Source organism: Grus americana, chromosome 3, assembly GCF_028858705.1.
Source record: "Grus americana isolate bGruAme1 chromosome 3, bGruAme1.mat, whole genome shotgun sequence".
NCBI classification, from domain to species: Eukaryota; Metazoa; Chordata; class Aves; order Gruiformes; family Gruidae; genus Grus; species Grus americana.
The window spans coordinates 112,424,159-112,447,693 of NC_072854.1; the positions used below are offsets into that span (position 1 = coordinate 112,424,159).

At 41.0% G+C, this 23,535-nt stretch overlaps 1 protein-coding gene across 4 annotated transcripts in view; it reads left to right on the top strand.

Annotated features, from left to right (window-relative positions):
* The window catches only part of TTBK1 (tau tubulin kinase 1), a 121,993-nt gene that overhangs the window by 41,872 nt on the left and 56,586 nt on the right, over positions 1 to 23,535 (top strand). For all 4 annotated transcript variants that reach the window (XM_054821847.1, XM_054821845.1, XM_054821846.1 and 1 more), the window contains 5 exons: positions 1,683 to 1,823; positions 3,099 to 3,203; positions 20,368 to 20,433; positions 21,932 to 22,024; positions 22,753 to 22,878. In XM_054821847.1, the coding sequence (XP_054677822.1) occupies positions 1,683 to 1,823; positions 3,099 to 3,203; positions 20,368 to 20,433; positions 21,932 to 22,024; positions 22,753 to 22,878 (531 nt within the window). The remainder of the gene's footprint in view (positions 1 to 1,682; positions 1,824 to 3,098; positions 3,204 to 20,367; positions 20,434 to 21,931; positions 22,025 to 22,752; positions 22,879 to 23,535) is intronic.

Here is a 23,535-nt window from a genome sequence, read left to right on the forward strand (position 1 = left end):
TCCACTCTAAGCTTTGCAACTCATTGCATCTGCTCTGTTTCTTAGGCAGCCTGATGGTGTTTATTTGGAAAATAATGCTTATTTTCTGTCTGTTCCTGGGGGCAGTATGGGATATTCACATGCCTTGGGTTGTTTCTGCAGAGCAGGTGTCTGAAACCATCTCCCAAACCAGCTGGGGAAAATTATGGCACATTTCAGTGCATGGCTCTGAAAAAAATCTGCCTTTCCCTATTACCATTGGATAAGAGAGTTGGTGTCCAAGGAACCACTTCACAGTGGAAAGAAAGATCTGCTGTCAACTGAGTAGCTCAGATCTTTCAGTACAGCGATGACAAATCTGTGCTGCCTCTAGTAAACTGTCACAGAAATTAAAGAAAATAAGCACTAGAAAAGTAGCTTAGTCTTACTTTGTTCATGCTAAGGAGCAAACCTGGCCCGGTTGCTGTGGCTTGACTGTACCTGTACTAGCTGACCTGTATCAAGTGTGGTTGCTCAAGAGACCAGAGCCCTGAAGTGAAACATGGGTCAAACCAATTTGAAGGATTAGTCATATGCTAAAAGAGCCAGTTGCAGTTGGCCTCTTAATGTCTGTAAATAACTTGAGAACTGGAAATGGGTGGATGAATGGCATTTCACTGGTTTGGAGAGCAATCTGTGTTTTCTTATCAAATGTGTAGAATTTTATATATCTTCTATTGTGAATTTTGTTTGAATACATCTGGACTTGTATTATAAGCATATATGTCTTTGCAGAAGCAGAAGCAAGAGATTCTATAGTACAGTGATAATCGGCATGTCCCTATAGCTTTTATTCTTGATGCATGTTCTCTGAAACAGGGGACTCTTATTCCTAATGGTTTTGATCAGTTGATAAATGCATTAGTTCTGTGGATTAGAGGGGTACTCTGCCATAGAACACACTCATTTTAACAACACCTTTTTACAAATCTAAAGAAGGTATAGACAAAACTGAGATGACAGAGATCAAAGAACACTGTGATTCTTCTGGTGTTTAATCTGTCCGTGTTTCTTTTTTCCTTCCCTAAATTGTCTTTATTTTCATGCACAGCTAGTAGACTTCCCCCCCCCCCCGAATTTTAATTAACTGGAGGTAAATTATCAATTTTTTAATAAGTATTTTTAAAGTCAGTGTAAAAATCCTCCTCTTCTGATATTGGGTATAATTCTCTTGATAGACAGCTTTCCCCATTGTGGTGTTGCCACAACAATGCTGACTTGGCACTTGAGCCAGACAGTTGTGTGCTAGGGAGTTTCTGATGAAACTGTTTCTATGAGCTGTAACAGATAGTGGCTTCATGACCTGCTTATCACATTTGTACTGCTTTAATCTTTAGATGGCTCAGAGAACAGTCAAAAGTTGTTCTTAAATCAGGGTTTAAAAGTAAGGAGATGCTGGGCTTATACAGCCTGAGGCACTGCTGTCCATGCAGTGCCTATTTCCTAAATAGTACACCAGCTGACTTCCCAAGATAACTGTCTAGTATCTTCTTATCAGTTAAAAGTTAAAGTATTGGAAGATCATATACAAGAAATAAAGCAGGCATAAGGTGAGTACCTGTCTGAATAGCATTTCTGCTTTTTTGGGGATGCACCTTAAAACTTGCAGCTGTGAAATGTTGTGCTTTAGTGTGATGGTTTAAGTGTTTTATTGATTGTTTCAGGGGCGAAATCTTGCAGATCTCAGAAGGAGTCAACCTCGAGGGACTTTCACCCTGAGCACAACGCTGCGATTAGGCAAACAGATTCTGGAATCAATAGAAGCCATTCACTCTGTGGGATTCCTGCATCGTGACATCAAGCCTGTATGTTGTGTTGGAAATTTTCCTTTTGGTTGTGTGTCTGTCTGTTCTGCTTGAGTCAATAAAGACAGTCTGAATATGGGCAGATCTCAGTGGAGGCATTTAGGCCTCCTTGCACACTCCCACTGTCTGACACATTGGCTGTTTTCTCTAAGTACAGAATAGTGTACTACAGTATTGTCATTCCTTTAAGCGCATAGCAAACTAGTTTTTATCGGCAGAGGCTGCTCCATGGTGGATTAGTAGCTGTCAGTCCTACTTGTACCGGTCAAGATCACATGACGGAGCAATCTAATTTTGAACAATCATTTGGAGTCCAACCAGTTATCCCTATAAAATGGGTTCAGAAAGGATGTCGTGCTCTATGACCCATCACTTGAATAAACGCTATTTCATGTATTTGACTTAGGTAAATAAGGCTCTTATTTTTTCCTGAGCAATTGACAAAAAAAAATGGAGCACAGTTTCCAGTGTTGGAAACACAGTCAAAGTGTTGGTCATCTGCCTAGGTGAGGCACGATAATCCCAAGTCTCATTGTAGAAACCAGTCGTCTTCCTGCAGCTCTTCACTACTTGGCCTGAACACTTGTTGCTACACCATCCCTGAGACCATCTTCCTTCTAGCAAAATTATTTCCTGCTTTTAAAATCAGATGGTTTTGGCTGATCAGATTTAGCTGAAAATCAGTTATTTATGTGACTGGCCACAAATCCTTTAGCAGCCATCCATTTTGGTAAAGGATATAACTTTAAGAAGGGGGTTAAAAAAGAGCTACTCTATTTGCTTGTTGTCAGTTTATTTACTAAGAACCAAACCCAATGTTTTTTAGATGTCTGAATGTTCAGATAAATTTAAGTAATGCAGTACAGTGGATGGAGATTCTGGGAGTTAGGGCAGAATAATGCATGCTAGCAGCTGAACCACAAACAGAAGCATTTGTCTCCAATAATTCCAGCCTGTTATGCAAGTGATGGAGCTCTCACTGCAGAGCTGGTGGTATTAAATGTAGCTCTTTCTCATAGCAGCTGAAATTTAGCTAAGCTAATGTGAATTTTAGTTATTTTGAGACTCCACAGTCACTTATCTGCAAAGTGAACGTCTTAACATGGCAGTGATTCTCTAATGATGTTTAAGATGTATCTTAAAATTCTTCTCTTTGACTTATGTTTCTACCAGAGGCACATGGGGCTATATCACAAAGTTTTGTTAATAAATGGCCACTCTTACTCAAGTTGCTAGTATCAAATTGATTTTTTTTTTCTTTCTTTCTTTGTCTAGTCTAATTTTGCCATGGGCCGCTTACCTTCAACGTACAGGAAGTGCTACATGTTAGACTTTGGTCTGGCCCGTCAGTATACCAACACTACTGGTGAAGTCCGGCCAGTAAGTAAATTTTAAGTGATTTTTTTTTTTTTCACTTCTGCAAGTGCTTAGGCATGGAAAGGTTTTGTGATTGTTTTGTGATTTTTGTTTGTTTTGTGGCTGTTATGTTTGGTCATTATATTGGACTGCATTTTCTGCAAGGTGAGAAGCAGCAGGTGACTTCAACTGAGTTGGGAATCTAAGAAGGGATGCTTGCTTTTGTCTTACAAGGTGTGTGGCTTTTTTTTTTTCTTCTTCTTTTTTTTTTCCTTTAGGATAATCATGTTTTCCACAGGCTTGGAATACTTAATGAGTACTTTATGGCCAAACAAAGAGGGTGAGCCCAGTGCTGGCCATGTAACTTCTATAGTCCCAGAGGACTGGTCTAGTTCAGTTCTCTGTGATCTGGGGAACCAGGTCAGTGTGTTCTTAAAGCTTTTTATGAAAAAAAAAATGCTAGAAGTTAGAGGCTGACCTGATCTCTGTGGCTGAACTTAGTGTGAACTGCAACCTGTAAGACTGTTCTCACCCTTGCCTGGTTTTGGTTTTGTGTGTATTGCCCCCTGTCCAGATTTCTTAGCAGGAGTATTTCAATGTGCCTGCTTGGAGGGGAGGTAAAGGCAGGGGGCATAACTTGCGCCACATGACATGTGTGTTATCTTTGGTCCTTTTACCAGCACTGTGTTATCTGGGGTCAGTCATAAGGATGCATAAAGCTTCGATGCTCTAGGTATCAGTCAGAGCATCCTAGCTTTATTTCAGAACAGAGCACAAGCAGGGAGGGCTCAGACAATCTCTCTGTTTATCATCCTAGGCTTGTACCTTTCGGTCTGCACATCCTTTCCATCTGCAAGATAATTGTTGTTCCGGAAAATGTTGACAATGTGAGAGCTAAATTGAGAGACTCTGTAGTGCAGGATATGGTTGGGGAGTGGGAAGAAAGCAAAGATCAGTGAGCAGATTGTGTGTCTTTAGCAGATGAACACAGCTGGGGGATTTTTTTCTTCTTTTTTTATAAGTCTTTTCAGTTGGACATTTTAGCTGTAGATGGGAGCAGCTCCAAAGGTTGTGTCTGCATCTTATTCTTAAAAAGACACACACTGTGTACTATGTCTTCCTTGTCAGTGCTGTTTAGTTTGGGGATAACGCTTCTCCATATTACCCTTTTCAAAATGCAGCCCCACTCCGTTCCTCTTTCTGCAGTCCAAATTCAAGCCTGTTACAGACTGAAACTGGCATTTGGTTTTCTGAAAATTTCTTCATTGCTTCAGTGAAGCAACTATGTTTTATGTCTCTATTTAAAGTCCCATTGTTTGAACATTGTTCTTTCTTTACAAATAAACTATTTTTTCTAGATGTCTCTTCTTTTGGATCCTTTCTTTTCTTCCTTTCTCCCACTAATTTAAAATTACTTCACTTTTGTTTTGCTACATCCTTACAGAATACTCCCACGCCCTGTTTTTTGAAACAGCACTACATCCAGCCTTGACATTTTTCAGAGCAAAAGATTCTTCAGTTGTGTCTCGCAAGCTGTGTCCTGCTTGGGTTGGTGTGGGTGAGGTGAGGCTTTGTTAGGATGCAAGACTCTTCAGAGAAGGTCAATCTTAATTCTGGTCATTCTGGTAGTTGTTTGCTTGCTTGCTTGCCAGAGATGGGTCTCGTGGAAGGACTAATGACACATAATCTTTTCCTGAAAAAAGGCACGAGGATTCCCAGAGGGGTGGGAACAAGCTCTGCTGAAAGTGGTAAAAAGTCCCAGTTTGGGATGTGGGAGGATCATATGGGGTGAAGTCTCATATACCTAATCTACCTGTTTTCCCATGCCACACTTCAAGCAGTGAGGCTTTTTGACAAAAATGATACAATTAAAAATACATAAATATTTACTTCAATCCCTTTTAACATTATGTTATAGTCACCAGGCTGTTCAATCCTTTTGTGTCCTTTCTCCCTGATACCGCTGATGAGTCCCACTTACCGGACTGAGACATTTACCTACCTAGAGAAGCATGATGTGATTGCTGCCCAAATACTGCACTGAGGATTAAGTAGATGGGAGTGAAGGGTGGTGTGAAGACAAGTGAAAAGAGATTTTTTTGTGGGTTTTTTCTTTTTCTTTTTTTTAACAACTTTATGTGTTATTTCATCAAAGAAATTATTTCAAGCCAGTAAGGTTCTTTTTCCATGTTCTTTCAGTTCCTTTATCCATGAAGAATACAATTCCCAGATTTATAACATAATCATCCTGAGCCTAGTTTTTTTGTGATTTGGTTCTGAGGTACCATACACAAAATAGGTAGGGGAAGGAGCTCACTTGCTCTTTTTCTGGAAGCATATCTGAATTTTGCTTTCAGTCGTATTTATTTATTAACAGGCGTTTTCTGCTAAAGTAGGTTTTGGGTAGTTTCCTACAGTTTCACATGTGTGGGTGTTTGTGGACAGGCACTTGAGGTGGGCCACCAGTTATGCTGCTTTCCCAGGGGAGGCATGAGAGCTTCTATCATCCTTTCCCAGGTCACCTCCTCACAACTTCCCTTCTTCCATTTCTCTTCAGGTTACGATAATCCTCTCTCGTTGTACCTGCTTTAAGCCCTCCTCACTGGGTTAGCAATCCTAGATGTAAAGCCTTCGCAAAGATGCTCTTGCCACTCTGTCAAATGGGTCCCTTCTTTCACCAACAGTCACCTTAGTCATACTTTATGAATAATAACATAAAAAGTATTTGCTGTTTTCACATCCTCTAAAATTCATAACTTCAATCATGCTTGTCAGCTTTTCAGAAAGACTCTGAATGATTTGCTAGTAATACAGATGATGGGCCTGGCCTTTAGGATGCTGTGATTTTGTTTTCATCTTTTTAACTTTCCTTTTGCCTTCTCATTTTTGGTCACTTTTCTATTTTGAAAACATCTTTGATTTTGTGAAAGGGAAAAGCCAGTGATTCTGTGGAGCAAAATCCTCTAGAAAGCTGCCTTGGCACTGATTTTATGTATTTTTTTTTTTTTATGTGCAATTCACTGATGCCAAAAATATGAATTTTTTTATATGAAAAGGCAAGGAGCTCCTTCATAGGCAGATAGCATAGGCTGTCACCAAAAAGGTCTCATTCTGATTTTCTAGAGATTGATTAAAGCTTTGAGGTGGGATCATTTCTATTCTCCATGATCTTCATTGAGTATTAGCTCCTCCATCCTCAGCTGTTACCATTCTGGCTTTCCCGACCCTCTTTCAAGGGCTACCACAGTAGGTTTTACCTAGGGAGCTGTTACTCTGCTAAGCTTCTGATGAGTACTATGCATTCTGTCTGTATGTTTTTACAGAGGATAGCTACTTGACAGTTCAACTTGATTGCTTGCCATTTGTAAAGTTATGGGCCACTTGGCTTAAATATATCCAAATTTATTCTGTGCTTCTAGGGGGAAAAAAACCCTAACTTACTTTATGTGGGATATTATTAGCACAAATGCTACTCTTTGGAGAAAAGCTGTTGTTGCACAGGTTTGCTTTCATGGGAATGGTCTTAGCCCTCTACCACTTGCCCCTTGCCAGATGTTGCAAAATCTCCTGGATAACAGTCTGTAGGAAGTCATACTGCACTATAAAGACAGAAGATGGTTGGAGCCAGAAGGTGTGTAAGGAAGCATCAGCAACAATTTTTCCCTCTGTTAGCAGTTAGGGGAACTCAGCTGTTCTCAACAGTCTCATTACTTCATATTTCTCTGAGGGCTGTAGAAGTCAGTCTTTGATAATTACTCCTTTGGACAGGTAGAGCAGATGTGCACCAGTCATGTAGCCATTTGGTGTCTGTTGTGTATTGAGAACTGCTTAGGACCTGGCTGAAGGCTGTTACTTTGGCTACCATCAGCATTTCTGGCATTTAGATCAGAGTCAACATCCTGGCTAACAGGAGGGATTCTGGCTATTAAGATAAACAGGACAGACTGCTCGTGCTAAAAAATTTGATCTTTCCAGAGGGTTTTGTTTTCAAACACTTGTGAGGATAGGGAAATGAAGAAAAAGACAGGCAGCTTGACAAAACTGCTAGAGGAGATGCTGATTTCTTTACTGCTCCTCCCTGCCCTTCCAAGCCCCGCTCTGTCCTGTTTGAAAGGTGGCAAACACTGGTTAAGATCTGTGATCTGTATTCAGCAGGGTACGTTTGACCTGGGATTTCCCATTTCTCAAGGAAGCACTGTCAGTGATAATGCACAAAGTATTCCTGGCCCATTATCCTTAGTAACATGTTTTGGTGCTCGATACTTAAATATTTACTGAAACAGAGAGTGGAAAAATTAGTCACAGTAAACAGGGTCTTCTCCAGGGCTGTGAGACTCCTGAGGTCACTTTTCTAGGGAATATGTCTTAATTTTGTGCAAAGCTGCAAAGATTCAATGAGAGAGATCGCAATACGCCTGCTCCCATTCTGCCTGTGGCTTAAATACACAATATTTGTGGTACTCCGCTGTCAGATGAGAATGCAGGACCTCCCATAGGAGAGGGCGTTATTGAACCTGAGACTTCCAAACTTTGGGTGAATGATCTAATGCTGGAGAGAAGAAACTGTGCTCCCGTTCAGTGTTGTCCTTTTTTTGTCACTCTGAATCTTCATTTCTTGTTTTTATGGTTCTGTTCAATGCTCACCAGAAAAATCCTGGATTGCTTCACCCTGCCATGTTGCCCCTCCAGGCAGATACAAGAGTTTTTCAAGCCCCCTATGAATACCAGGGCTTGCAATAGCAAGGCTTCCTTCGGTTGTCTAAAAAAGGCTTCATCTACTTTTTCTTCTTGATCAGGCAGTCAGTAGCAGATGCTTACCGTTACATTACCTCTGTTAGTTGGTGCTGATCACCTACCCATCAGTGGTGACTGTCTCATCATCTGCTCTAAGGAGAGCTTCATACATTCAAGCCACTCCTGTGCAAATGCACCTCCTTGCCTTCCTAGTGCTTCTTTCCATTCATTGCAGCACTCAAGCCATGCCAGTTGTCCCACCAAGTCTCTGTAATCCCAGTGAGATCATAGTTTTGCAACAGCATGTGGATCACTAACTCCTCCTGTTTGTTTCACATGTGTAGGTGTTTGTGGACAGGCACTTGAGGTGGGCCACCAGTTATGCTGCTTTCCCAGGGGAGGCATGAGAGCTTCTATCATCCTTTCCCAGGTCACCTCCTCACAACTTCCCTTCTTCCATTTCTCTTCAGGTTACGATAATCCTCTCTCGTTGTACCTGCTTTAAGCCCTCCTCACTGGGTTAGCAATCCTAGGTGTAAAGCCTTCACAAAGATGCTCTTGCCACTCTGTCAAATGGGTCCCTTCTTTCACCAACAGTCCTTTTTCCTCAAAGAGGGACCTATGGTCATAGAAGCCAAATCACTGTCTTTGATAGCTAGATGTTGACTTGCAGGATGCATCCACTTCTACCTACGTCTTTCCCACTCACTTGCAGGATTTAGGAGGACAGCACCCAGCCTCTGTGCCCTCAGATCTGTACTTGCTCTTAGTATACTCAGGGTCACCCCTTGAAAAACAGGTGCTTTTGGTGCTCCCATGAATGAGCAGCAAGGGTTAATAGTCAGAGGGCCACACAAACCTTGGCAATCTGTCCTTGTCATCGCATATCCAGGCCCTCAACAAGCCACAAAGCTCTTGAGACAGTAGGCCAGTAGACAGGGCTTCCCATTTCCTGCAGGAAGGAGTCTTCAATGACCATCACTCACCTTTGCTTCTTGGTATGGACGTTTGGTTCAGACTCAGTGGCTCCCTGACAAGTCTCATTCCTCCTTGCCAGTTACCAGGTTACTAAATCTATTCTGCAACTGCAGATCTGCATGTGGAGCAGGAGCCTCCCTTCTGCTGCTAGCTTCCCTCCTCTTGGGAGTCTCCATCTGTGCTCCTTTGAGCCTAAGTGCTAGTTGTCCCTTTTTCCTTGCATTGCAGCGTTCATGATCTTCGCTTCCAGAGGCTCTGTGAAGATTCTGTTGATCTCTTGCTCACCCACCCTGATGCTACACAGTCCTCTCACCTCCTTTCCCACCTCACTGCAGCTCCTTCACCGGGCAACTCCACACCTCAACCAGAAATGAGGCCACTGCAGAGGCACCAAGTGCTCTCTGCAGCCCAGCGTGGATGGCCACATCCTTACTTTGGGGCTCTTTCTGGGTTGAGGTCTCCAGTGTGCTAGAGATAGTTGCATTGGCCCATGCTGGGGACCAGGCCCTGTGGCCCATCACCACCATCATTGCAGCCTCAGTCAGGCCCACGCTGTTCTGAGCAAAGTTTCTGGGCCCCTTCGCACCCTTGTTTTGCTAACTGCTATCACAACTGCAACAGCTCTGTTAGTTTTCTCTTTACTCTGCTGCTTATAAACACCATAAATAGAGGAAAAAATTAGATCAAAATTTTCATGCTTTTCATGCTGAAGTTTTTTGTTAAACATCAAGAATCTCAGAGTTAAACTTGGATCTAAAGGAAATCAGATTCTGAATTTGGCTGATCTCAAAACTTTCTTGTCTCATGATATGACAAATAACGTAACAGAAGAGGGGAAACTGAAAACACAGCTTTGACCAGGTTATATCATGAAGTTCTTATTGTGTGCAGGTCTTTAAGAGTTTGTTGCCTCTTAATGGACAACTGTAATTGCCACCACTCAAACAGAAACACTGTCTTTTGCAGTGCAATTTCTTGAAGTGTGGACTTCTCAGGGGCTGATGATTTTGAAAATTCCAATGTGGACTAGGTTGCTCTTGTCTAGATGTACAAATGCTGCAGAGAACACAGTTGGTGCTACACTACTTTCCCTTAGAAAAGATGTGTAGACTTTTCCTAATTACATCCCAGCTAGCCACATTTCTACTGATTTTGTTCTGTAGGAGAGTTTCAAGTATTCACTCTGGTGCAGAGGGTCTGAACCAACATTATACCTTTTAAAAATTAGTATTGCACATGCCAGATGATTAAACAGAATGCAAGGGGACTGCATCTGCCCCTACCTGTAGGATATCCAGAAGCACCTTCTTTAGGACTGGAGACAAGTTACCAGATGAGATGCATCAACCCAGTGATGCAGTTGTTATGGTGCATATGGAATAGGATGATGAAAGCTACAAAACCTTTTTTAGTGCCTTTGTACAAATCTAGATGAAATAACTGTTGATGATGCATAAGATACCACCCATCCAGTTTGAAAGAAGGTATTGCAGATCTAAACAGAATTCAGAAGACAGTAATGACAAACTCAGCTGAAGAGGAATTGAAAAGATTGTGTTTATAACCTGGGCAGGAAGATGAATAAAAGGAATTTTATAAAAGTCTGTAGAATACTGTAAAGTCTTGAGAAGCAAATTAGAGAGCCTCTGTCCTCTTTGGTTACATTGGAACAAGATACTCAGTGAAACAGGTGATAAATTTAAACCAATAAAAGGATGCATTTATTCATCAGGCATCACTGGCTGCCACAGGCAGTCAGCATGGATTGTAATACAGTGACACAGCGCGTGTGTGCAGGTCAGAGACTGCTCTAAATAGCAGTGATGGGACAGCGTGCTGTGGTAAAGGTAAGGGCCAACTATAGACAATGGGGGAGGCGGGCTATAAACTGGCAGGTGAAATTCTGTGTTGATAAAAGGTGATGTTCATGGTGTGTGTTTGCAGGGGTGTGTGTGTGGAGAATAGTTTTAATTTCACATATATGATAGTGGCCTCTGAGCTGACAGGTATCACTGATAAATGAGACCTTGATGTTACGGCATAGCTTCATGCAAACCTGGGTTTGATACTCAACAGCTTTCAAGAACATGCTCAAACAGAAGTCATCAGGAGAGGAATACAGGACAAATCGGAGATCACTGTTGTGACCCTTGATGAGATGGGGGTGGCTTTTCAGCGTTCTCATAGCATACCTGAGAGAAACCTTTAGATTGATCTGAGGTGGACCGAGTACCTGTTGGCCTTGTTCTTGCAAAGAACATGTCTCTTTGTGTATTGGTCATAGTGTGATGCTAGCAGGAGTTGTGGATGTAGGCCATCTCTGCCATCTACTATTAAAAGAGCTTCCTTTTAGGGTGCTTTGCATTTTAACCCTTCTCCTCTGAGATTTTTTTCAGTGGCTTCACTTTGTGGTTGCATGTGGGCAGCAGCAGGAAAATGGGTAAATATAAAATTTGTTCAGAAACATTTAGAAAATGGAGGTAAAAGAAAGAACTGATGTTCTCTTCAATATCAATAGTCTTCCTGCAGAACATTTGCACCCCATTTTTGCCTCATTGGAGAAGAAAATTTGGAAATATAAGTAGCTTGGGGGCAGCGTTGTCTTGGACCAGTCTGACCTTTGTCCAGACTACTGATATATAGGAAGCAGTTTTTCCTTCCTTTAATTCCCAAAGCAATCCCATTGCCTCATCCAAGGCCACTGTCCTTGTTTTTCAAGCTTACGTTCTGCACCTTCCCACACCCCACAATACCTTTTTCTCCATAGGATCTTCCCAGGATTTGTGCTATTGTATAACTTTAGTGGCAAGGAAGCATAGTTTTTTTCTGTGGTTATGCTGATGTGTTACATACTTTGTTATCAGCACAAGGGTTCCCATCCAAGTGGGTTTGAAGTGGGCAGTTCAAGCCATGTGTTTCTCAGTCATGGAAGGCTTGGAGATCTGCTTAAGAAGAGATGGCTTATGGAGAGAATCTGTTAGTTCAGCCCTAGTTAATGAGTGCTTTCAGATGCAGAGGGTACTCTTCTGAGAAACAAGTCTAGTTTTCTCTTTGTAATTTTTTTTTTTCTTCCATGAAAAAGTCCATTTTGGGGGTCAATCCCCAGGATGCAGAGAGCTTTTTTAGGGATTTAACTATTACTTCCTCTAGATGCAACCTTCTGCCATGGTTCAGATAGAGACATGAGCGGTTTTATTCACTGTGATGTCCTGGTTGTACAACCCACCTTTGCTATGCAGCACTATAAGCAGCCAGTGTTGATGCACATCTCGGGATAACAGAGCTAAGCCATTAGAGAATTAATTGAAAAGTTTTTTGTGTGGTGGTTTTTTTTTCTTAATTTGTGGAAATATCTTCTATAGAAAGTGCGCAAGTCAAAATTTTCATCTTGCATTAATTTTTAGAGCAGAGAGCTGGACTAATAGAATGTGTTTGATACAGAGAACTAAGGCTGAGAAGAAAATTTGAACTTGGAGGGAAAAATAGATGTAAAAAATGTTATACAGATAATGTGATGAACAACATATGCTTGTATAGTGGAGGTGTTCTGAGTAATGAAGGTCTGTGCTAATGTAGGTCAGGTTTTGGACAGTAACTCCTTGATCATTACTGGTCTTTGTTCAGGGTCTGCTAGTTTTGTGCAGTACAGAAAGCATTCTACTTTTCTTCTGTCTGTGACACCCTGCCTTCAGAAACATGTTCCCTGTGGCTCCACAAATAATAATTGAAAGTGGTCGAAGATTTAGCAGCTTGGTCTTAATTATTTATTTGAAAATAGAGGAGAGGCTATGTTTTTTTCCTGGAGTCTCTCTCCCGTTGCAGGATCTGACACTGGGCTGTTATGCTCAGCAAGCATTTTTTTTTTTTAAGCTTAGTCAGCTGCAGCCCATTGATTAGATCTCGGTCTCCTCGTGGCTCAGACTGCACTGCAGTAGTTTGCAGTGCCTTGCTGAAGATACTGTACATGTGCGAGGGCGGCTCTGTGAGTCAGTGGGCAGAGAGAAGATGTTGTAGGCAGAACAGTGCATAGCCTGTTTAGACGAGCATGATGAAGGCTGCAGAAATGTGTCAGCTAATTGAGAAAAAGGTATTTTACTTTCTAAATGTCTGTGCATAGTGTTAAAAATAAACTTCGCTGCAGTGAACAAGGTATTGGAAGAGGAGAGTATGGTATGTTTTTCTACTAAGTAGTTTTCCCCCCACTGGAAAATGAGCTATAAAATAAAATGAAGGATATTAACTCCTACATCCTAAGACCCCAAATATTCAAACATAGAAGCCCAGTAGCTTTTATACTTACTTTGTAGTTGAAATATATTTAAAACTGTAATGTTATGTAGGACATGAACATTTTGCAGTAGAATAAACAGATTTGTGGAGCTGCAGTACTTGGAGTACTATATTAGCTTAGGAAGAGATCATTTTTGTCTCAAACTTTGTATTGTAAAAAGGTAATTGGAGAAAAGGGAAAAGCACAGCATAGTCATATTGGTTTGCACAGAGATGAGGAAAAGGAAAAAAATGGACCTATGTCTTTAAAAATATTGCATGTTTAATATATTATAGAAATGCTGTTTCTTTGGGAATGGGTTAGTTATAAAACAGGTCATTGTGAAAATTATGCAGAGGTTCTTGTTACTTTCATTGTTGGAGTAGCAAATTTGGACTTGAGAAAGGAGTTCATGTTCTGATTTAAAACATTACAACTACAGAAAGCCAGTGCAGTTGAAATTAAATGTATGAAAAGCAGACTAGCTGATGGATTTGAAAATCTCTTAGCAAGCAGGGACTCTTGTATCTTCTTATAACTAGCTGTTTCTCTGCTTGCCTCCCCTGGAAGCCCTGGTTCAGTGAGGGTGACCTCAGATCATCTATATCAGGTTGTTGGTTTTACTTTATGTAGCAGCTCTCTGGTTAGAGCTGTTGTGCTATGGCAGTGAGGGAAAAGGAAGGACAACTCAGGCTCAAATCCCATATATGCCTGCAGGGAACTGAGATCCCATTTTCCATTTCCGAGTGCCTTTACTGCCAAGCTGCAGGGGGGATACAATACATCTGAATGTGTCATTCCTTCTGGTCGATGCTGTTCCACTTGAAGCTCTGATTATTTTTCCCACTGGACTACAGAGAGAGGAACAGAAAACTCTTACTGTGTCCAGTGGTGAGGGAACAGGGGCTTCACTCCTTGGGCAAGTGAATGTTGAGTTGGATTGCAGGTCAAGTCTCCCCTCCATCAGGTAAGTGCATTTGCTGCCAGGTTACAGAGTGCCTGTCATTCACTTTCTCTCTCTTGGTAATAAATATTCAATTATTCTATGCAAAAGGGATCCTTTTCAACATGGATGTTCTTAGACTTGCATCTCAAAGCACCCTGTGGCTTAGGGGGTGTACACTGGAAGTAGGGAGGTGTGGCTTTCATGTCTGTCCAAGGGGTGGAGAGATTTGAACTTAGCTTTGCTGCATCTCAGTGAGTGCCACGACTGTCTTTTGTCTTCTTCGTTTTGATAGAAAAGGACCATCTTCTCCATCTGACTCCAGGAAAGCATTATGAGTAGTAAATCCCAGATGACATGTGACTAACACTCCACAACAGTCTCCAAAGCATTTCCATTTCAGTGGTTCCCCTGCTCTGTGTTACAGCGCATGAAAAACTCGTCTTTCTTACTTAGCACTCCCTATGCTTTCCATGGGGATGTTCTGTGCTACTTGTTCCCCTGTGGGACCATGCGTGTAAGAAACAAGTGCAGCTCTGAGGCCAAAATTCTCTTGTTAATAATGGAATGATAATTGAATAATAGGATTACAGCTGGAATAAGCTTCTGATAAAATAATGTTAATTCTTATCTGTTTCTAATGTGAGAAAAGCATCCTCTTCTCCAGCACAAGTTCTGGCACAGGAATCGCATGATGAGATTGTTGGCACATGCTATTCAGAAAGACAGAATTATTACCTTGTTTTTTTCTGATACTAAAATCCATTGGAAATTTTGAATTCTTCTAAAGTAAAGAAGGAAAGATGGCATTTTAACTCATCTCCTTTGGGTCTTTTGTTTTGGAAAGAATAATAAGAGACTATTAAGTAACTTTCTCAAAACTAAATTTTGTGCAAAATCTACGGAATTAGAACTTGCACATTTTTAGGGAAGAGGAATACTGAGTACTGAGGCTCAAATAAGAAACTCCATTGGGTTGATTGCTTTTGACTAGTTGATTTCTGTTGGAATAAGTATCTCTCAGCCGAGGTCTTTCCTCAGTTTACTGAATTAAGGTTATATAATATATTATAATATTAACTCTTTCCTCTGATCAGGGTGGCACTCATGTTTCCATACTGTGCAATTCACATCTTAAGATACAGTGACTGCTCACGTGGCCTAAAAGCAGCACTGACTTTCATTCTGCTCCCTTTCAAACCTCCATGCTGCATCCCACCACAGGCAGCGGAGACCCTGCTATTTCTAGGTGGAGCACTAGAAAGGGGAAGATGCCTGAAGTTGGCAGCTGCGAAGCCTGTAAAGTTGGCAAGCCAGTGATTGTATGGAGTTTGCTGGTGAGAAAGGAAGGTGGTGATTGCAGAAAAAGCCAAATATCTTGGAACCATGACAATTCAAAAGGGGAAGGGGATATCTCTGTTCATTTTTAGAAACTTACATGCTAACGTTAGAACTTGCTCTAAGTGAAAAGGGCAAGAGATGAAAAAGAGCAAATCCCCTTGCTGGTTATTAGATCCGTTTGATTGGGGGAGGAAGGGAGGTGTGGGTATCAGATAATTTTAGGAAGGAAAATCACGGTAGAAGCATACAACTGACCTGTGGTTAGGATGTATGCATCTCTGCTTTCAACTTTGGTTTTGATACTATTAGGTGTGATATGTGAGCAGGGGGAAGTTAGTCTCTAGAGGGACCCCTCTCACCACTTTACAGAGCACTCACAGACCATGAAAGCTCACTCAAGGCTTTGTGTCTAAATGAAACTAAATACAGCGTGCGCCAACAGCCCTGGGAAGGATGCTGGAAGATGGCAACAGCTAAACAAGAGACTCAGGTTTCTGGAGGGATGCAATGTTGAATTGGTTTTTTAATTTATTTCTGTTTAATTTTTTTCTCATTTTGTTGTTTTTTTCATGTTTTTCTTTGGGTTTCTCTCTGTTTTACAGTTCTTTTGGGCTCTTCTTTTGAGGCTGTGTTTGATGCGTTGGCTTCCCATCCGCTGCTCGTAACCATCTCTGCTATGAGTTGTGAGTGAGCCATCACCATGCTTCTGGGTTTTCATTTTGTTTTGTGCTTTTGTTATATATGGAAGTCCGAATTACACCTGGTTTTCTTTTTTCCTTCATGATATGTTTGTTTTTCAGCAGGATCGTGACAGCTACCTAAATGTGATGCAGAGGCCTAGAACACTTGGGATTCTGCCTCAGGGGCTGGCAGACATTTGGGTGGTGCTAGAGACTGTGATTTTGGCACTTTTGTGGTTTCAGAGGCAAGGGGAGGGGAGTTCTCTCATCTTAATTTTTGGCTCCAGCTTCTACTATTCATTTCTGACTCCTCATTGGGATAAAATATGGTGCTGTCATTAATGATTCTACAAAGTGCTGCTGTTTAAATAAGCAAGTCAAAACATATATAAGAGGTGCAGAATTTGTCTCCAGAGAAGAGGTGGAGATGCATATCACTGCATCTCCCCATGAGTCTAACTGATGGAAGCAGGAGATTCCTAGAAGTCACAGAGATACTTCCTTTTACTTCAGTTAAAGCTTCCTTTCACTTTTCCTTCTTATCACAACTTTTCCAACAAGTCATTTCAATCCAAGATGTATCTCCAGGTGCTTCCCATGATCTGTGGCATTTCCTCTCTCTCTTTACCACCTTCTCTTCGATCTGCACTAACTTTCTTTTCATTTTCTTACTGCTGGAAATCCTTTTCCTGTTTCCAGGAGAGGTGGGTTAATGATCCTAGATGACAGCAGGCATGCCAGGGACAAAGGTGGTGGATCTCCTGAGCTGTTTGCACAGGCTTCCACAAAGTTGAGGAGGAACCAGCGATCATGTTCCATGAGAGTACCACAGGCATGAGAAAGAGCAGGAGGAAAATAGTGCATCCAAATATAAGTTTTTAGGAAGGAAGCTGGAAACTGGGACATTCAAAATATCAATCTAGGGACCAGTGAGGCAAGAGGAAAAATTTTAATCTCTATGTATGAACGTGGTGTAAGGAGCAGGGATTAAGATTAATGAGGAAATACCAGCACTCCTGAAATAAAGGGAGCATATACAGGAAAGACAGACTGCATGTGAATCATAAGGGAGACACTGTTGGCGCTTGAAACACAAATGATCGTGAGTGTTTGAACTGGAGAATGATGAAAAGCTGATGGGTGCAAAGAGCACAGTTTGGAACAATGCATCCACTTCGTATAGGGTTTTGTTACCTAATTCTGTCTTTGTCTGTGAGGCAGTGTACATTGCTAATATATTGAAAGGAACACAGAGTATAATTTTTGCTCTGTGGTAGTGATCTGACACATTCTCCCAAGCTAAAACTCATTTTAAACCAAGCTTCTAACACAATGCAATATACTTCATATCTCTGTCATTGCCCTGACAGCTCTGTGTAATAAATTACTTTAGCTTTGTGCTAGACACAATCTGAATGCAGGAAGAGATTTGCTTTACCCTGCGTAACATTTTTTTATAGTAATACTGATGTGGAAAAATTAAAAAATAAATCATGTGTGGTTTCAAATTGTATTTCAGCTTGCTAGCTTATTACCTTCTTATCATTTTTGGGATTCATATCAGTTGGGTTATATATGATTCCATAGTCTGAAGCCCCTAACTGTTACAATTTCAGTTCTGTGTCAAATGTGGACCAATGTGGACTGATCTAGACAGCAAGGATGCTTTATCCAGGCTCTTTACCACTGCTGGGCAATGCAGTGGTGGGATGAAATTTATTAACTGGAAGAAATGAAGCGTGTAAAGAAATCATCTGGAAAATTAATGTTGATAAATTCGGAAGAAAAGTCAATAATAGTTGGGGATACACCATGTGCTACAATAAATGCTCAGGCAGGACCTGTTTGGATGAAAAACAAAGTATCTCCACAGCCATGGAAATATTTGATTGCAGTGATTAGTGACACAGTCTAAAGGCATGACTAATTGCCTTGTGACTGGCAGGGCAGTGAAATATGGTTAAAAGAGGTGAAACCTTTATGAGAAAAAGATGCTATTAACACAGTTAGCATCTGCCCATTTTGTTCAAAGCTCTAAACGTCCTGACAAAACAATTGCAAACTCTTGCTCAGTTGCAGTGCTCTGCCTTTGCTGGGGTACCACAAGAGAGGACTGGAGAGCAAGCCCTTTGGGTTCAGCTACAGGACTGGCTTGGCGAACTTTCATGTTGGCTGTAGGACAGATGCACGGTTAAAAGATGGCTGGGCTTTTGCTTTGTTTCTGACAGAGGAGTGGAATACATTTCCAAACTGCCTAGTGTTGGTTTCAGAATAGATCTAATTAAAGACTGCAAAGATAGCCTGTCTGCCAGAAATAGTAACTATTGATCTAAAAAGATTTTCAGAGACATTGCCAACCATACTGAAACCAGCACACGTGGTACCTGGTTCAGTACATACATAGTTGGTAACAGAAGACATTGAAGTAGGGAAAGAACATGAAAGACAAACTCCCATGGACTGCCAGCATTGAACCATATTTGTTCTGAAAACATTACGTGCTACACACTAGAATTGTTCACAATGCGCTCTTATTTTATGGCTCATGGAAAGTATCCAAACACACTAGCTTCCACTCATAATGGCAAATGGAAACGTCTTCTTGCTTTTGAATATGTAGAGGACATTCGCGGTGATGGCTGATTCCAACAGATATATTCCAGCGGCCAGTATTCTGCTTTTCAGGAACTCAGATCAGTGAATTTACTGGAATTCTGAAAAATATTTTGCAGTCATTTGGCAGTGGGAATCCTAAAGGTATGCTCCCGGAGGAATGAAGTACATGATCATGAATATAATATCTCAACTATTACCTGCTGCTAATTAAGTAAATTATAGCTCAGGCTGGGGTACTGCAAGATTAAATGCTGTATTATGTGCATGGGATATGCACATGGATTCTTCTTGTGGAGTATTTGATTAACGTAAAGGAGTTGTAAGTTAGACTTGTAGCTTTTTTTTTGCTTGGAGTCACTATAACTTAAGAGCTGCATTATACAGCATTCAGGTGTGTGTTAGTGAGATGGTGTTGGTGAACTTGTTTAAAAAAACATTTGAAGTTTTATTCTTTCTGAGAGTATTGAAACTCAGAGCAACTTTCCTGTACCCAAAAGGAAGCAACTGAATTGTATGTATTTAAACTGACAGAAGGGTGCCCTAGAATAAAAGTAGAGAGTTTTAGGCTTAGTTCTGAAAGCATAGGCACAGCTGAAAGAACAAACATGAATCAACTGACCTAAGTGGGACAAGTTACCCAATTAGAGTTGGTATTAATGTGCTCAAATTTCTGCAAGAGTTTGATCTTTAATTATGCGTATGTTTAGTTCTTTGCACAAGCTTAGCCTTATGATGGAAGATGTCTGGGCCTGAACCTGGGTTTGCTACATGAATTTTGAAAGCACTGCCGTTAACTCTGGTGCTTCTAGCTAAGCTGAAAGGATTTGGTGGATGTCATTATTTAAATGCATTTTTTTCAGAACAATGACATCTTCAGTAAGTGAACTCACATGGCCTAATGTTCTTGTGGAGGCAGCAGTGGAAAGAGTTGGAAGTGTTACTCAGCCCCCAGAACACAGAAAACCTCCAGCTCAGAGGAATAGTCACAGAAGGACTGCCTTCTTCCCAAGGCCGCTATATCAAACCTTCACTTCCCCAGGATGCGAAGAGCAAGAGAATCAGAGAAAGAGAAAATAGAGATACATGGTTTAGGATATACTGGGAAGAATGTGGAAAACAGCAAGAACTCTGAAAGTCAGAGGTTCTTAATTTGTTTAAGTCTTACAGAGGATGTTGACAAGCAGTGTGAGCAAACGTGTATGGTCATCTGCCCTGTGTCAGAGTAGGGGATCCCCACTCTTGTCCTGACCAGGCTGCCCTCAGGCTTTGCTTAGCTTACATTATTCATGACTCAGTTTTGCACTTGCACTTCTTTACTAGCTTTTTCCTTGACCTGGAGTTTAAGAAGGAAAATATGATCTTGGATAATGTTCTTAACTCTGTGCCTAGACTATTACTACTCTAACCTATCACTGTAACCACCTTGCCTCTCTGTAAAATAAGATTTTCGAGAAATGCAGAATTGGAGAATGCTGTCTGTTTAGCGGGCTGCTAGAGCAGATGAAGGCAATAAAAGCTTTGGGTACATATGGAATAACAGTATAGACAAGAAGTTCTCGGGAGTTAGCTGCACAGGGGATTTATTAATCTGCTCTGTCTCTGAGATTTTCTGTTGTCTCCCTTCAGCCTCGCAATGTTGCTGGTTTTCGAGGAACGGTTCGCTACGCTTCGGTGAATGCACACAAAAACCGAGTGAGTATTTTTGGGTTATAAGGAATTAAGAGCAAGGTTATTTCTCCTCAAAAACCTGTTTTCAGGAGCAGAGGAGAGGTGCGAGTTCTGGTTTGTTACCTACAGAAGTTAGTATATCAGATGAATCAGGTGGTTAAGGCTGTTGACTGTAAAATCAAAATTATGATTCAGTTATTGGATCCTCTCTGGTTGGCAGCCTTAATAATTGTAACTATTGCTTTATCAGACACTTTTAAGGGGAAAAAAGACCCCACAAACACATTAAAGTGGAAATCAGGTTAAGTGCCATGCTGCTTGTTGCTAGTTTCTAGCAGAAGTTGGCTGTGAATTACCAAGTGCCAGGTCCCCAAATCCATTCTCCACCTGGAATTTTTAATATCATGCCATCGGGTAAAGAGCCACCTAGTGAAAGCTAGGGGTTTTTTTCCCTGAAAAGAGCCATTATTTACATACTATCTGGCCTGTTTCATTCTAAGTGCTTCCAGAAGTCTCATCCAACATTCTTCTCAAAACACTCGTCCTATTTCAGTAATGTTCCTGTGTAGACAGTAAACCATAAGTCCTCTGGTTCTGCTGCTAAGTGCTTGCCAGATGGAAACTATCAGCCCTCCTCCAGGTTTCTGGCCTTATTTGGGATGAGTCTGTGACATATGAGGAAGTTTCAAGTTTTTTTAGGGAAAGAAGTTATTGTCTGCAGACGGTGGAAAGTGTGATGTGGGGAGGGCAGTTGAATGCCATCATGAATCCATTCTGTTTCCTGGGAGACACGGAGAAACCTGAGCTATAATTTTTGGAAGAGCTGAATAGTGTCAGCTGTAGCTGGCATCAGCTGAAGGTATATTTAGACACAAAAATTGCTGTATAATGCATGCTATTCTGAGAAATCATGTTCTAGACATTGGATGTTGAGCACTAAAAATGCTTTCATGTGCTTTGACAACTTCAGCCTTAATCCCCATGTTTCAGTTTCCCATTTACTAGGCCAGGAGGAGAGTGGTATGTGGAAATGTTATAAATCCATAAACTGTGGTGGTGCTTGATGATGAGTGTTTTGCAAAAGCGCTTGAGTAAATGCTGTCTTGTGAAAACAGTTTGAATTATATTTAACTTAATAATAAAAAAGACTTTCTACACATAGTTTGGTGCAGTTTTTTCCTTAATCTAGGTTATTCCACATCCCATTAATAAATATTCCATTTCTATATACTGAGAGAGAGTCCTATGGAAAACTTGTGCTTCATTGTATAGATAAAACACTCTTTCCTAATATATTCACAAAAAGGAAAACAACTATTCAGGTGACTATATTGACATTGCCAAGTTTAATAAATGCTTAATACTGCATCTTTAGTCTTTAATCTGGCTTCTTTAATCATTGAATGGGAGGTATGACTTCTCTTCTTGCTTTTTAAAATGAGGTAGCTCACCTGGAGAGCACACCTGGAGTACTGAGCAGCATGGAACTTTGCTCCTCAGTCTTCGTCTCTCTTTTCTCCAGGAGATGGGTAGACATGATGATCTCTGGTCCCTCTTTTACATGTTGGTGGAGTTTGCAGTTGGTCAGCTTCCATGGCGAAAGATCAAAGATAAGGTAGGAAACCTAGCATGGGTGCTTAAGATTGGATGCTACATTTTTATTATTATGACTTATTATTCCCCCTGCAGCTCAGTGCAGCTTTTTGCTGAAGTAAAGCCAGAATCTGCTTTTCACAGATCTTGCTGCAAGATGCTAACCTGCTTTTGGGTGTTCTTACGCTCAGTGTAGAGCTTGTCTTGTTTGGAGTAGCTAGACATTTTTTCCTGCACATTGTTAATCATATTTGATCAAGCAACTTTGACTTTATTCTTGCAAAGCAAACAACAGAAATGGAAAGGCTGAGCTTTCCTTTTGACAAATAAACAGAGCGTTTAGAAGGGTGGGAGGGTAACACTTTGCCATGCCAAACAAGCCAAATGGGAATTGCAACTGGAAAGTTAAACAGAATAAAGCTAACTGTTCATGTTGTCTTGGAAATACTTCATGCTAGAGAATAAAATCCATGGAAAGAAATAGGTCACCTGTGCGGAAGGCTCTGCTAAAGGGACAGCTTCTGAAGAGTGTTTCTGGCTCGGGATTCCCCTTTGACCTTTGCCTGCAGTGATCAACATGGCTTTGCTAGGGATACCAAACAGGAGAAGTGTGTAGACACAGTGGTGGGTCTAAGAAGAGGCTGTGTTCCAGGAATGATAAGACTAGATGGTATTCCAGGAATTATAAGACTGTACAAATATGAAGTAATAGAAGATATTCTTGGCTCTGAGATATTTTCTTTTTTCCAGGAGCAGGTTGGCATGATAAAAGAAAAGTATGAACACCGAATGCTGCTAAAACACATGCCTTCAGAGTTCCACCTTTTTCTGGATCATATTGCAAGCCTAGACTACTTCACCAAGCCAGACTATCAGGTAGGAGCCTTTCTTTGTTACCAGTCTGATGCATGGCACTCCGGATTGGCATTTGGATTTTCTGACATTTCCATGCACATGTTCATATCTGGCTGAGGAATACCTTTCCTAGGACCAGGAGAAAAAGGTTGGACTGTACAGTTCTTCAACATCTCAGAAGTTTTTTCTTCTCCTCCCACCACCCTGTCCAAAATAATCCTGTACTCCAGACCAGAAAGCTCTTCCCAAGCAACAGAGTACTTTTGGCTTTCATTAAAACACAAAACTTTTGAGATACTCCAAATGTGACGGAATTTTAGCACAGCTTGCCAAAGTCTGCAAAGAGGCTATGCCAACAACTGAACAGTGCACACCAACCTCTTTGTTTTCTTGCAGACTCATTTGGACCTTAGCGATTACTATCTCTTTCTTTAATATTCATCTTAACATTTTTTTCTCCCGTTCACTGTTTGCTGTCAGCATATATGTGATCAGTTACAGCAGCTCAACTAACACAGTATAACTGAGGCAACTAGATTCTGTGTCCCTTTTTTATCACAGTGTTTTTCTCTGTACATTAAAGCCAGAGTGATGAAAACAACATTTTATTAACAGATCTGTGCAGTCTTATATGAGTGCCTGCTCCTGTTGATAGTGCATCAAATGAGTGGGAAAATC